At 45.8% G+C, this 14,744-nt stretch overlaps 1 protein-coding gene across 1 annotated transcript; it reads left to right on the top strand.

Annotated features, from left to right (window-relative positions):
* The first annotated feature begins 286 nt into the window (after positions 1-286).
* On the top strand, positions 287-2,596 carry LOC124666196 (probable high-affinity nitrate transporter 2.4). Its single transcript, XM_047203543.1, has 2 exons — positions 287-1,558; positions 2,223-2,596. Exons 1-2 carry the CDS (start codon positions 372-374, stop codon positions 2,500-2,502), a joined length of 1,467 nt encoding a protein of 488 aa, XP_047059499.1. The 5' UTR covers positions 287-371; the 3' UTR covers positions 2,503-2,596.
* Positions 2,597-14,744: the final 12,148 nt, after the last annotated feature.

The raw sequence follows: 14,744 nt of genomic DNA on the forward strand, positions 1-14,744 counted from the left end.
TCCCGTGCCCGTCAATGCGGTGTGCGCGCGCTACACAGTACGCATAGACGCATAGTGTGTGCTTGTAAGCTTTAGAGTGATTTTGACGTGAATGATCGCCCTCGACTCCCTCTTGGAGCCGCCCGGGAGCCTCTCGTCGTGCATGCGGCGCCCTGCATGCATTCCATTCCGCCACCCACCTTCACGTCGCGTCGTGGCCTCTCCTTCCTTCCCGGTATTTAAGCCACACGCTCTCACTAAAATCTAAACCTATCGCCTCATTGGCTAGCTAGCAGACTACAACTAGAGGCCGAGCTTGAGTCCACAGATCCATCGATCACACGCTCACCGATCGATCATTTGCCTCGGTCTAACCGCAGCGCAGGTACGTCATGGTCACCATGGGGAAGGACGAGGAGGTACACCAAGAACAGTACTGCTACGGCGACTGGCCGGTCGACGGCGTCGACGCAGAGGGCCGCGCCACGGAGCTGCGGCCTCTTGCGCTGTCGCGGCCGCACACGCAGGCCTTCCACCTCGCCTGGCTCTCCCTCTTCGCCTGCTTCTTCGCCGCCTTCGCCGCGCCGCCCATCCTCCCTGCGCTGCGCCCGGCGCTCGTGCTCGCTCCGTCCGACGCCTCCGCCGCCGCCGTCGCCTCCCTCGCCGCCGCGCTCGTCGGGCGCCTCGCCATGGGCCCCGCCTGCGACCTCCTCGGCCCGCGCCGCGCGTCCGGAGTCGCCAGCCTCGTCTGCGCGCTCGCCCTCGCGCTGGCCGCCGTGTACGCGTCCTCGCCCGCGGGCTTCGTCGCGCTCCGCTTCTGCGCGGGGCTCTCGCTCTCCAACTTCGTCGCCAACCAGCACTGGATGTCCCGCATCTTCGCGCCCTCCGCCGTCGGCCTCGCCAACGCCGTGGCCGCGGGCTGGGCCAACGTCGGCAGCGCCGCCACGCAGATCGCCATGCCGCTCGCCTACGACTACATCGTGCTGCGCCTCGGCGTGCCCATCACCGTCGCGTGGCGCGTGGCCTACCTCATCCCCTGCGCCATGCTCATCGCCACCGGCCTCGCCGTCCTCGCCTTCCCCTACGACCTCCCGCGCGGCTGCGCTGCTGGCGGTGGCGGCGGGGACAAAGGAGGAAACAAGCAGGGCTTCTGGAAGGTGGTGCGAGGGGGCGTCTGCGATTACCGGGCGTGGGTGCTGCTTCTCACCTACGGCTACTGCTACGGCGTGGAGCTCATCATGGAGAACGTGGCCGCCGACTTCTTCAGGAAGCGCTTCCAGCTGCCCATGGAGGCCGCGGGCGCCGCCGCGGCGTGCTTCGGCGTCATGAACACCGTGGCGCGGCCGGCGGGAGGGGTGGCGTCCGACGAGGTTGGAAAGCGTTTCGGGATGCGCGGGAGGCTATGGGCGCTCTGGGCCGTGCAAAGCACCGGCGCGCTGCTCTGCGTTCTGGTCGGCAGGATGGGCGCCGCCGAGGCGCCGTCTCTGGCGGCGACCATGGCGGTCATGGTGGCGTGCGGGGCGTTCGTGCAGGCCGCGTCCGGGCTCACCTTCGGCATCGTTCCCTTCGTCTCCAAGAGGTAATTCACATTTTTTTATTTCTCCCACAAATTAATTGGACGATGCAGTAAACCTAAGCTGAAGCTGATAGGTAGCTAGCGTGAGATGAAAGGTGGCGACGTCACACTTGGCTGGGTAACCACTAGGATTCTCGCCGACCACAAGCTTTCGTTGCATCAAAAGAATCTAAAACAGAATCCCCGTGTAGTTGCATAGTATCGCTGACGCTACGTTGCTTTCTTCCATTTATTCAAAGAAAGAAAACGCGCGAAGATTCCTTGAAACAATTAGTTGAAATCGTTTAATTGGTCAGAGAGCGACGCGCCATGTTGATGTTGGTTGCGTAAGCTGTGGTGCATATACCTGGTCATGCTTGGCCACTGACGAGATCTACAATGCATGTGGAGGGTAGGCAATCAACCAATTGCTAGGAGTACTTTCTTATCATGTATACTGAATACAACGAGCTACTGTAGTATATACAGTATATGTATGTTTTTCTTGCTCACACACAAAAAAAGTAAGCGGCAGGGCGGCAGGTTGAAACTTTGAAACGGCGTAATTTAAGACTTCAATTAAATTGGACGTAATTTACCCGAGAAATCAACTGAATGCAGTCTTAACATCTCTGTATTGAGCGCCTATTTACATTTGATTGATGAATTAATCGATATTATGATGCAGATCGATGGGCGTGGTGTCCGGCATGACGGCAAGCGGCGGCGCGGTTGGCGCCATCATCACCAATCGGCTCTTCTTCAGCAGCTCCAGTTACACGGTGGAGGAGGCCATCTCCTTCACCGGCCTCACCAGCCTCCTCTGCACCCTCCCCGTCGCGCTCATCTACTTCCCACGCTCCGGGGGAATGCTGTGCGGAGCCTTAGAGTCTGATGTCGTCGACCAGGATTGCCACGGCAACGAAGACAATGTAAATAAAGACGATGATTACATGCTTCTCAAATGATGTGGCAGCTAGCTCAGCCTGTAAATATAAGGATAGTTACATGCTCTTCTGAAATCGAAATACGAAAACTGCGTTCTCAAGACTTTGAGCTCGATGTGAGGAGCCAAGCTAAGGATAAGTCTTCCTCTTGCACATTTCGACGAAAAAAGGTAGAGCCACGATGAAGTTAATCTCTCCCCCTCCTACGCTTCGCTGTCGCCGCCCGCTCGGATTGATGGTTTGCTTCATGAATTGATTTTCCCAACCATTTCCCGGTCATCTTTTTTAGGTCAACAAGGATCAACATCCCCTGTTCCATTGATAACAACGAAACCTCAGTGACGGTAGTTCAGGTTTCCAACATATAACACACACATGTCTCGGAGGTGCAAAAGAGAAAAAACGAAACGAAGAGTTGTAAATGTTTTTTTATTACAAAGCCAAGAGGTACATCCACCGGCTAGACAGACGGGGGAACGAGAGAGAGCTTTAGTGTGGCGGCGACAAAGCTGAAGAGGCCTCCAGGCTCGAGGTGGGTGTGCATTAGGTCCCTTGCATTGCCACGCGCTTGGCCGCATGCGAGGAGCTTCGGTCACCATTGCCAGACCACTATTGGCTAGGGTAGCTTACCCCCCACCCCCCCCCCCCCCCCACCAGGCGGAAGTCTTGACGAAAGGACTCCAAGAGATAGCCACGGAATTGGTCTACTTTTGATTCCGTTCCTTCCCCGAAGATGAGCTTCCAGCTCTTCACCTAGTTCAGGATCATTATCAGGATCTGGTTCAGATTAAGCCAAGGTTGGCCATTAAAAATCATGCCATTCCGGAGTTTTCAAATGCATCAGAGAGGAGGAGCACAAACTGAATTTAAAATTGGATGTTTCTTATTAGCTACCCAAAATTTGTCAAGAGCGATAATCATCTCCAATATTTATGGAAAAGAAGGCAAATAGGTTTTCCAAATCTGCTTAGCAACTATACACTGAAAAAAAAAGATGATCCACAAATTCATTTTCGGTGCAGAAAATGTAGCATTCAGCTTTGTTTAACTTCCTTTTTTCAGGTTATCTCTAGTCATTAGTTTGTTTTGAGATAAAAGCCAAAGGAAAATGTGCACTCTTGGAGGAATGTGAAGATTCCAAACATCAGGAATAAATATATAGGTAATTCCACCAAAGTTAATATTGGCATACGGAGATGGAGTTGAGTATTTCCCTTTACTCTCACATTGCCAAATAAGGGCATCGGGCTCATGAGAGAAGTGAATGCTTGAAGCAATGGCTTCCACCTCATACCATTGTTTCATGAGAGTTGGGGAAAATTTTCTCCTAACGGTAAGCTTGAAGGTAGAACCATCCCAGATCCGTTGTATGGTTCTACCTTGCTCATTACAAAGGGCGAAAATAGTGAAAAATTGGACAACCAGAGGGGAAGTGCCACACCAGGTGTCTTCCCATAACCGAACTTTCAGTCCATCTCCTATTTTCCAACTGTAACCAAACTAGACACTGTGTACAACCCACATAACTCCTTTCCCGAAATGAGAAGAGCTAGTGTTTTTGCTACAGAAAATATTAGGGGAGCTTGTCATACTTAGCATCAATCCACAATTTCTTTCCACATTTTGCCATCATCATTTGTGTATCTCTTGATCCAAGAAGCTAGAAAACAGAGGTTAACATACCCCAAATTAGGGATGCATAAACCTCCATATTCCTTTTTTTCTTACAGATAAGCTTCCAACTGGCTAGGTGTAATTTCCTATGGCCCTCGAAATCATTCCAGAGGCGGTTAGTCATCTGAGAATTTATGAGATCGAGAGCTCACTTTAGAAATTTAAAGAAAGAAAGCAGGTAGGCAGGGTTGATGTCTAGGGAGTTTTAATTTAAATGACCCTTGCGGAATAGGAGAGCAGCTTGCCTCTCCAACCTGCAATTATTTTAAGGATTTTTTCTATAAGAGGTTGTATGTCTTCTCTCCTAAGATTTTCATAATGCAGAGGGGTACCTAGGTATTTGATGGGGAAGAAACCAACAACACAACCAAGAATGTTGTGTAATTGATCCTCATGCCAAAGACTTCCTCAAAGCAAGTCAGCACCCATTTAAGGTTTGTGACCTTCTCAACCTCAGCAGAGGAGAAGAGGATGTTGTCATCTACATATTGGAGACAGATGACACCACCAGGGAAAATATCATAAGCCAAACCTTTAATTAAATCACCATTATAAGCTTTTATAAGCATTCTAGTCAGAACATCAACCACTAAATTGAAAAGGAGGGTGAGAAGGGGTCACCCTGCCTCAAACCCTTGCGAGTAGTGAAGAAACTACCTATTATGTTATTCAACTTGACTCCAACGGATCCACCTTTTGGGCAATGGTTTGATCCAGGACAGAGCTTTGGGACCAAAACCTCTTTTCTTTAGGTCTAAAAGAAAGTCCAAATCAACCATATCAAAGACTTTTCATACTCTAATTTGATGACTATCCCATTAGATTTAGATTGGATCATGGAATGTAAAGTTTCATGAGAAGTGACCACACTTTCAAGGATAAATCTCCCTTTAATGCAGGTAGATTGATTAATTGAGGTGATGATGCTCATGATAAGAGCTAATCTATTAGTTAGAAGTTTGGTAAATATCTTAATGGAACAGTTAAGGAGAGTGATGGGTCTAAAAAATTTCATGTTGCTAGCATCAGGCTCTTTTGGAATCAAAGTCAAGATGGCAAAGTTAAATCTAAAATATCTAGGTCTCCATTATGGAAATTAGAAAACATAGCCATCAGTTCTGCTTTAACACTGCTTTAACATTATCCCAAAAGTGCTGATAAAAAAGGAAAGGAAGACCATCTGGGCCAGAGACCCCATCTAAATAGGAATCAAACACATACTTTTTGACTTCCTCTTCAGAAAAGGGGGACTCAAAGACCTGGTTTTGTTCAGGTGTAAGTTTTTCTCCAGAAGAATTCATTAAGGAGCAAATCCAGGAATCTGCAGAGTCCGTTTTTGAATAGGTAACAGTTTTAGTAAGAAAAAGTTCGTGTTAAACTTTCCAAGTTATATTTTTGTCGTTTTTACTAAATATGAAAAATTACGAGAAGGAAACGGGTAGGAGAAGGTGCCCGGAGGCACCACACCACCCCTAGGCGCGGGCCAGGCTCAGGCCGCGCCTAGGCATGGTGGGGGCGCCCCAGATCCCCTCTCCGACCCGGTTTCACCTTGTTCCCTTCCTTTTGTTACGAATATTTTTGCTATATAATCCCCCGGATCCCCCAAGGTTCGTATATCGTGTTCTCGTCGTGTTTTCGTTTCGATCTATTTCTGCTGGGATTTGTTTTCAGATTTAGAGCCACCATGTCTTCTTCTTGATCACCCAAGGACAACTCCTCCGTGAACGTCGACAACCCGTACATGAACGAGCTGAAGATGCATCCTAAGGAGTTGTCGCTCAAGGATGGGAAGGTGCAAGTAGAAGATGTTCGGGGCCCTAAAGGAGAAGGCAGTCTGGAGGCTAGGATGAAAAAGCTGGAGCAAGAAGTCTTTATGTACAAGAAGATGGCAGAACGTGAAGTGGACATCATCCACAAGATAAATGCAGAACTCATTGGCGAGCACAGGAAGGAAGATGCAAATCTTTGGGATGATATTCTCTCGCTCCACGAGACCACCAAAAAGTTGCAAGCACAATCGTACGACGTGCAAAATCAAAACTGTGAGTATGAGATTAGGTTTAATCGCATAAGTTCTGCTGCCAGTCTCAGGATTTTGGAAACCAAGTCGTCCTTTGTGGATGGGGAGCCTTTACCTTGGAAGTTTGATTATGAGAAGGATTCACCACCACCGAAGAAGTAATTCGTCATTGGTATTGGCATCCCCTTGGCTTGTTCCAAGCTCGGGGGAGTGTCGTGGTATCACACTATTATCTTTTACCTATTAACTTTTTAGTAGAGTCATATCATGAGTTGTGAAGTTATCATATAGGATAGTTTGCAGTGTGGAAGTATCTCTCCTTTAGTCGATTATCTATGTATCCCTTGGTGTGAGTTGCCATTATAGAATATTAATGAGAAGTTTTTATCATTTACTTCTGCACATCTTATTTTAGTTTGTAATTTCTATCATATGATTAATCTTGTCGGTTAGTATTGGTATCACTTTGTGAGCATCAAGTAATTCTAGTTGATCTTGGCAAACTTAGCATCGGTCAGTAGCAACAATACTTTGAGGCTTAACTAGAAAAGAGAGAAATACATGTAGATATATTATTCCATTATCTTTCTTTTTTTGTTGGCTCATAAGCTGTAACATCCCAAGTTTTCAACAATAATAAAATCAAGAGAGAGTTTCAATTACTCAAATTTTGCAACAAACAAAAACTTTTTATATGCATATAGTGTCACATATAGTTTCATGCATATGAGTAATTTTCTTTTGTGCAATTGCCATGATGAGTGTTAGTATGATGATCAATTGCTATTAAACCCTAAACTAAGATCACCTAACCCTATTTTGAGAAGAATAGAAGAAAATGAGAAAAACCCATTTCTCCCTCACATACAACTTAGGCCAAATTGCAAATCTTCACCATAGGCCACCATCAATTGATCTCTTGCTTGTAGAATGCTTAGATATGATAAACAAACACAATTGCATCAATGAAACATGAATCAAACCAAAGGAAATCTCAAAACCTTCACACATATGATAATGGTCATATGTCCTCTTTTTATTTTCTTCACCACTTTGCACCTCACTATCTCTTTATTCCTAAACTAAACTTGGCCAACCAAAGCTATGTCATCCAAGACTATGTCAAGGTGATTAACTTTCATGTTGACCACCCTGGCTAGAGTTGACTAGGTTGACCAGTAGAGAATGGACAAGTGGTGACATTGAATCAATATGAAGATGATGCCAAATTTGAAAAGTTGCAAATCAATTCCAAAATAAACACCACCACCACCAATCTAACACAATAATTATATAATTGAGAGGTACCAAAAAGAAATCCAAAATTTGACCAAAATGTTCATGCGGGCATTGTACCGAACACCTTGCGGGCATAGTTTCCGATCTGTGTTACACACTATTATCCAGCGGTTTCTTGCCTAAACCCCTTTAAACTTGTGATCATTAGACCCTCCTGCATCCTCTGCATCGAGCTTGGTACGTGCCACCGTTGTTTAGTGTGGAGAAAAGAGGAGAGAAGCACTACACCGAGCCATGCCGGCCACCTTTGGCATCCCTCTCTCTGGCCTCCCTCTCAACCTTTCTCCTTGTCCCGGAGCATCTCTGCAGCTCAAGGACACCGACGGTACACGCCCCAGCAACGCCAAGCCACGGCATTGGCCAGAACTAGCTCGCCCAAAACCCTGCCAGTCACGCCCGTGCACACGGTCACCGTGCTCTGGACGCGCCAGGACGCCGCGCGTTTGAGCACCCTACTCCACCCCTGCAAAGACTACGCCTGCGTCGAGCATCTACTCCGCACCCTCTATCGCCTAGACACACTCGAGGAGCTGCGGCGGCCTTGTCACCGTCGTCCTCGTCGGATGAGTACCGCGGGTACCGCCATGATCATCGCACGCGCCCGATCGCTCCCATCATCTTTTCGCTGCGCCCGCTGCACCTAGAGCATCGCCAGGACAAAGCCTACACGATGCCGTCCTTCACTTGCCCCTTCGATCGCCAGAAGCGCCGCGCCATGGACGCTCCTCCATAGCACACCACGGCCACCTCCGCCCGCTATAAATAGAGGACCTCCGGGCACCATTTCTTCACAACATCTCCTCCCCTCTCACCACTGGTTCTCCTCGCATCAATAGCTAGGCCAATTACCATCTCCACCGCCGGAATTTCAAGATCGGAGCCGCCGGAGGCCGCAGCTCACCGTCGACGATAGACGCCACCCCGAGCCTCGCCACTGCTACCAGCCGCCTCAGCACCCTCGACAACGTCGCCTCGCCACCAGTAGAACACCGCGGGAACCCTGGTACGCCCTCCGACCCCCTACTCACGCCGGGAGCTCGCCGGAATCTCGTCGGAGACGACGACGCTCACACGCCGTTGATCTCTGTTCTGATCTAACGGCCTAGTTTGCGCGTACCGTTTCGCGCGTTAAGAGCCGCTGACAGGTGGTCCCCACCTAGTCAGGCAGCCCACGCGCACCAGATGCGTGTTGGGCCGCGCAGTGTTGGTTTAGTTTGCTTCGGCCCGTTAGGTTTTCCCGCGCGGCCCAAAAATTCAAATATGAATTAATTCATTTAGTTCAAATTCAATACTGCTGCCCACTTCAAATTTGAATAACTTGAAATCTACTACACCAAATTTAGCCAATTTTATATATTCGGAAAGCTCATGAAATTATCTAAACAATGCCACTGGCCTCATGTCCAAATTCGTAATTAAATTCAAATGATAAAAATAACAAGGCAGGGCCTTTTCTAACTTCAAATAAATATTAAAATTATCTATAAATGATTTTGAGTAGATTCCAACTCTAATAAATCACTCTTGACATAATCTAATTGTTTATGCAAAAATATAGCATAGTTGTTTTGCATGATCATGGGATAGATCCAAATAATGGCTATGGAGCCATTTCTAGTCCATTTAACACATACACCTAAATTTATTTAAATAGTATGAGAGCTCCTCTCTCACTTAAATGGTGATCCTAAGTAATTCAAAGAGAGGTACTGACCTTGGTCTAATAAGCCTCATGCTTGGATACTTAGAGACATTAAATCATTGCCATGCTAGTATTAAAATGCATGAGGTGAAGCACCTCATTTAAATTCTACTCTCAAATAATAGATGTGAGTGTTGACCTTGGTCAACCTACACTCATACCTTATTATTATTTGAAGAGATTAAATATTAATAAGATTCAATGAGAGGAAATTATTTTCTCCAAAGCATTAAAGAACTATACTAATAAATAATTCTAATGAGAGGAAATTATTTTTCTACCATAAGACAAAATAAATCACCATGCCAAACAAGATGTGATGTTAGCATAGGCTTGTGTGAAAATTTGGTGTGTGTAGCTTAGTATTTAAATTGTGTGGTGATTGTGTGCCCCGTATTCGTGTATAGACGCTAGTACCGAGGAATACCAAGAGGAGGAAGGCTACTCTCAAGAAGAAGAGGAGAACTTTGACTCATATCCCCACCAAGGCAAGCTAACACTCTTGCAAGCCACCTTAATGCCAAGCTCCACAAGAGCAAAGCATCCCCACATTTTTTATGCTTAATGATCCTATCCTATGTTTTTATCATGCAATTTATTTTGCTTTACACTTCAAAGTTTACTTGTGATTTATGATTCACTTGTCTAGTATAGAACAAGAGTATCAAAGTTATCCTAAGTCAACAAAGCTAGATAGCACCCCCTCATGATTAGTTGCTATTGCTAAGAAACTAAAATTGACTACTCTAGATGGGAACAAATGTGAAATGACTTGAAGATTTTGAAGGTGAATAAGACATTGAGGATGTGGTGAACTTTGATAAAAACTGATGATTGGGTTCGATGCGATACATTTCCAATTATACAAGTACCCCCACAATACCTGATTATGGGTAGGGCTTAACTAGAAACTTGAGTAGTTTAGTATGGGTTCCCTCTAACAAGCATCATAGGGGTTATGCCGAGGCTGCCTCCGTTACAAGTGATATGATGTGATGTGAGGTGAATGTACGACCCAAGCCCTGTGCAGTTCCCGGGTTAACAGCTGGTTTTCACCGGGAGGCCAAGCTCATGGGGAGAGGTGCCTATACTAGGTTATTTAAGTGAAAGGTTATGGTTGATGATCCGCGTACTGAGTTACGATGATTCGGGGTTATCCCGACGGATGTAATCAAAAGTTGTGGCACAAGAGTACAACCTCTGCAGAGTGTTAAACCTATTCGAATAGCCGTGTCCACGGTTACGGACAATTGGAAAGGCCATACTGTTTCCGTTGTCAGAATTTGTCTTAAAAAGGAATGGTGAATTGAATGATGACTTGAGTTTGAAAACAACACTGATGTTGTGGGAATGACACTAATGTTCCCACTGGAGATAGTCTAGTGATTCAAGCATCTTTACTAAATGTTTATGAACTAAACTTAGCTTTATGCAAATGAACCTAGAGCTTAGCAACCCTTAAAATGGATAAGTACTTACATTAGTATTAGTTTGCGAGTACTTAAAGTACTCATGGCTGTGTCCCTGGCTATTCCAATGCCAGACTATGAAGAGGAGCAGCACTATGAGGATGACGGTCAGCAGGATGTGTACCAGAACTAGGATGCTTCTAACGTCAAGCGTTGGCCTGTGGATCGATAGTTCCACCTACTACTACGCTTCCGCTACTTGTTATGTTCGTTGATCCTTAGATCAACTATTTGTGTAATATTGGATCATGTGATCTATGGATGTAAGACTCTATGTGTGTTGTAATAAATGATGACTCTATGATATTCAACTGTTATATCTCGCAACAACAATCTTCCTGGGATTGCGATGTACGATATAATAGGCACCGGGACTTAAAAATCCGGGTGTTGACATAAGCTTAGTATTCTCAAGATTGAATCGTTCGTACTTCCGAGGAAGATTGCATGATTGTTTTCTATTACATGTATATTTGTTTGTTTCGCTCAACTCTTATGCTTGCTACCCAACCTTGCTAGCCAAACACATGTACTGAGAGGGAATAATTCTCGTGCATCCAAACCTTGAACCAAAAACCCATGCCATTTGTGTCCACCATATCTACCTATATGTGGTATTTCACCGCCACTCCAAAAGTGAATTGCTTGTGTGCTACCTTTAAACCTTGAAACATTACTATATGTTTTGTGTTTTGTTTTAGCTCATGAGGAAGTATTGAATGGTTTATTGTCTTTTCATGACTTCATTCCGTGACTGGCATGAATAATGTGCTAAGTCCTTAATATTGCAAAAAGAGCAAGGCAACTGGGTGCCCCCATCCCAAATAAAATATAAAATAAACAAATAAACAAATATTGCTCCGCACATTATGTACTGGAGAGATCCTAAATAATGGTGCAATGGAGAACTACATGGTAGCCGCTCTTGAGGTCACTATATGAAAGCATGATAGATCATTTGATGCCATTCATTGACATAGACATGCATGCCTCTCAAAATATATTTTGAACACTCATATTGCATTCAAAACGAAAAGCTCTAGCACATGAGTAATCTTGCTTCCCTCTGTGCATGGCCTTTCTTTTACTTTTATGTTGAGTCAGTAAACCTATTTTCCTCTATCTCAAGCAAGCATTTGAGTTGTTGTGATCCAACCATTTATGTGTGTTAATGCATTCAATCAAATCTTTTATTCTTCCTTGTGTAGCACGATGCTTTTATCTGAATGAATATAACGTTGAAAGGTATCTATGATTGAAAAGAGATTGTAATGATTGAGCATGTGATTTCTGCAATAAGCTCTAATATAAAGACTCTGCTCGAAAGATAAGTACAACCTGTTAATTGTTCTCTGACCAAGAACAAAAGTTTGCCATCATCAATTATGATTTTCTCTATGCACCTCTATTTAGTGACTCCTAAATCATTGCAAGTTGGATTATATAAGAAGAAGTTGTTGTCTATAATGACTCGTGTATTGGTAAGTATGATGCTTCTTGTCCATGTCGAAAATTCACTCCATAAACCCGTGGTCTGGTTTACTAGGTTCAGTTTCGCTTGGGGACAAGCGAGGTCTAAGCTTGGGGGGAGTTGATACGTCCAATTTGCATCACTATTTTATATCATAATTTACTATTATTCATTGATATATTTCATATTCAGAGATGATACTTATGCCATTCCATATATTTTTGCATGTTTGATGATTATTGGAGAATTAACTGCCGGAGCCAGGATTCTGCTGGAAAAAGGACTCTCAATACACCATATTTTTGAAGAACAAAAATTCCCAGAAACTCCTATTTTGCCAGATGACGGAGGAAGCCAGAAGGGGAGGCAGAGATGGGACAGGAGGGGCCCACACCACCCCTAGGCATGGGCCACCCCCTGGCCGCGCCTAGGCCTGGTGTGGTGGCCCTGGCCCACCTCTGACATCGACCCCTCGCGTATTTCATCCCCCCGAGACCCCTACCACAGGGAGAGCGAACAGAGATAGATTCCGCCGCCGCTACGGGGCGGAGAACCAGAGAGAGAGATAAAAGCTCTCCGGCAGGCAAAAATCTGTCAGAGAAATTCCTTCCCGGAGGAGGGAAATCGTCGCCACACTAGTAGGAAAAGCCTTATAGGTGAGATCTTAGTTTTGTGGCGCACCAGCCAAATATGCGCCACAGAAAGCTTTTTTGTGGCGCACCAGGCAGGGTGCACTACTAAACCATGCGCCACAGAAATGAGGTGGGGCCCACATCCTGCCACCACCAATAATTAGTGTAGTTATTTCTGTGGCGCATAGGAAAGGGTGCACCACAGAAATAAGTGTTTCTGTGGCGCACTTGTTCTGGTGCGCCACAGAAATAATTGTTTCTGTGGCGCACTTGTTCTGGTGCACCACAGAAATAGTGCCTCTTATATCACTGCCGTACCCCCTCCCTCGCCCGTACCCCCTCTCTCCCCTCTCCCTACCGCGTGTCGCCGCCTTCCATGGTGAGCGCCGCCGTTGCCGTCGCCGCCGCCTTCCTCCGCGAGGGCCGCATGCCGCCACGCTCCACCCATCCCCGCCACCAGCAGCACATGCCGCTGCAGCGTGGAGGAGGAGGGGCCGCGGCGTGGAGGAGGAGGGTCCGGCGCCGCATAAAGGAGGAGGAGCCTCCGCGTCTTCCTCCTCCTCCACCCCTGCCGTCGTCGTCAACCTCCTCCTCCTCCCCTGTTGTCGGTGAGCTCCACCTGTGCCCTCCCCTCCCTCTTCCTCTCCCGCGCGAGCACAAAGTGCTCGATGAAATGCTCTGGATGCTGTTGTGCTGCTGTTGTGCTCTGGATGTTGATGTTGCTGTGTTGCTAGTTGCTAGCACGATGTTGGAACGATTTAGCTTGACATTGTTGGAGGTGCCTTTGGTTATAGAATGCCCAGCACTAACATTGTTGGACTCCCATGATTGTTGCTCCAGTCCCCCTTTTCTTATTCTGTATAACTTGGCTAATTACAGAGAGGGGGAGAAGGTTGGTGTTAATTGATGCCATTTATCTGGTATGTGCACATGGATTAAATTATGATCCCATTGCTTGCAGTTGTTGCCTGTCAAGCACTGCATGAAAGCTTTGATTAATTGCTTTACTCGAAGCTTTGGCTTTAGTAAAGTGTCATGTGCAGAGTCATGCTGCTATTGCTTGATTAATTGGTGCTATGCTTGTTACTGATGGAGCTATAGTTGATTAATTGGTGCTATGCTTGTTACTGATGCTGCTATATTGCTTGATTAATTGGTGCTATGCTCGTTACTGATGCTGCTATATTGCTTGATTAATTGGTGATATGCTTGTCACTTCTTAGTAATGAACCATGTGTTGGTGATGATTCAGTTAAACTAAATGGATTTGATTTGTTTTCCAACCTTTGTTGGAAACAAATCCAAAGTCTGAACCTGTATAAGGTGATGAGGACTTGTTTACTGGTGTGGATTGCTTATGCTGTGTCTCGTGACCTCATTAGCTCTTGCTACCGCCATCGGTTGCATCTCATAGTTGGATAATTGGTTCGTTTTGGTGAAAATAGAGATATTCACGGTAGGGAATCATGTAAATGAATGCCACTGTGGTATCCTTTGAAGAAAATGGGAAGTTTCGATGGTTTAAAAGACTAGGTGATGCTAGGTTATTAAGTTGGTCTGTCAAGGTTGGTTTTATCCGGTTAACTTGGATAGGCTATGTGTTCTTGCTTACTTATGCATATCCATCTCTACTGGATTTACTAGCTCAGGCTTGGCCTCTCTCTTGCCAGCATCACTTGGTTACTACCAAGTGATGATTAATCCCTTATGGTACCCCAGCTTTGTTTTGAACTCAACTGAGTAATGATAATTTTCTATTTCTTGTTGGCTTTGATGAAAATAGAGATATCCACAGTAGGGGATCATGTAAATGAATGCCAGTGTGGTATCCTTTGAAGAAAATGGACTGTTTCTGATGGTTTTAAAAGGCTAGGTGGTGCTAGGTGATTTAGTTGGCTACCAAGACTTGTCTCATCTGGTTAGCTGGGATATGCTATGTGTTCTTGCTTGTTTAGGCATATCTATCACTTACTGGATTTGCTGGTTCTTGCTTGGC

This window comes from Lolium rigidum, chromosome 6 (genome assembly GCF_022539505.1).
Source record: "Lolium rigidum isolate FL_2022 chromosome 6, APGP_CSIRO_Lrig_0.1, whole genome shotgun sequence".
Taxonomy (NCBI): domain Eukaryota; kingdom Viridiplantae; phylum Streptophyta; class Magnoliopsida; order Poales; family Poaceae; genus Lolium; species Lolium rigidum.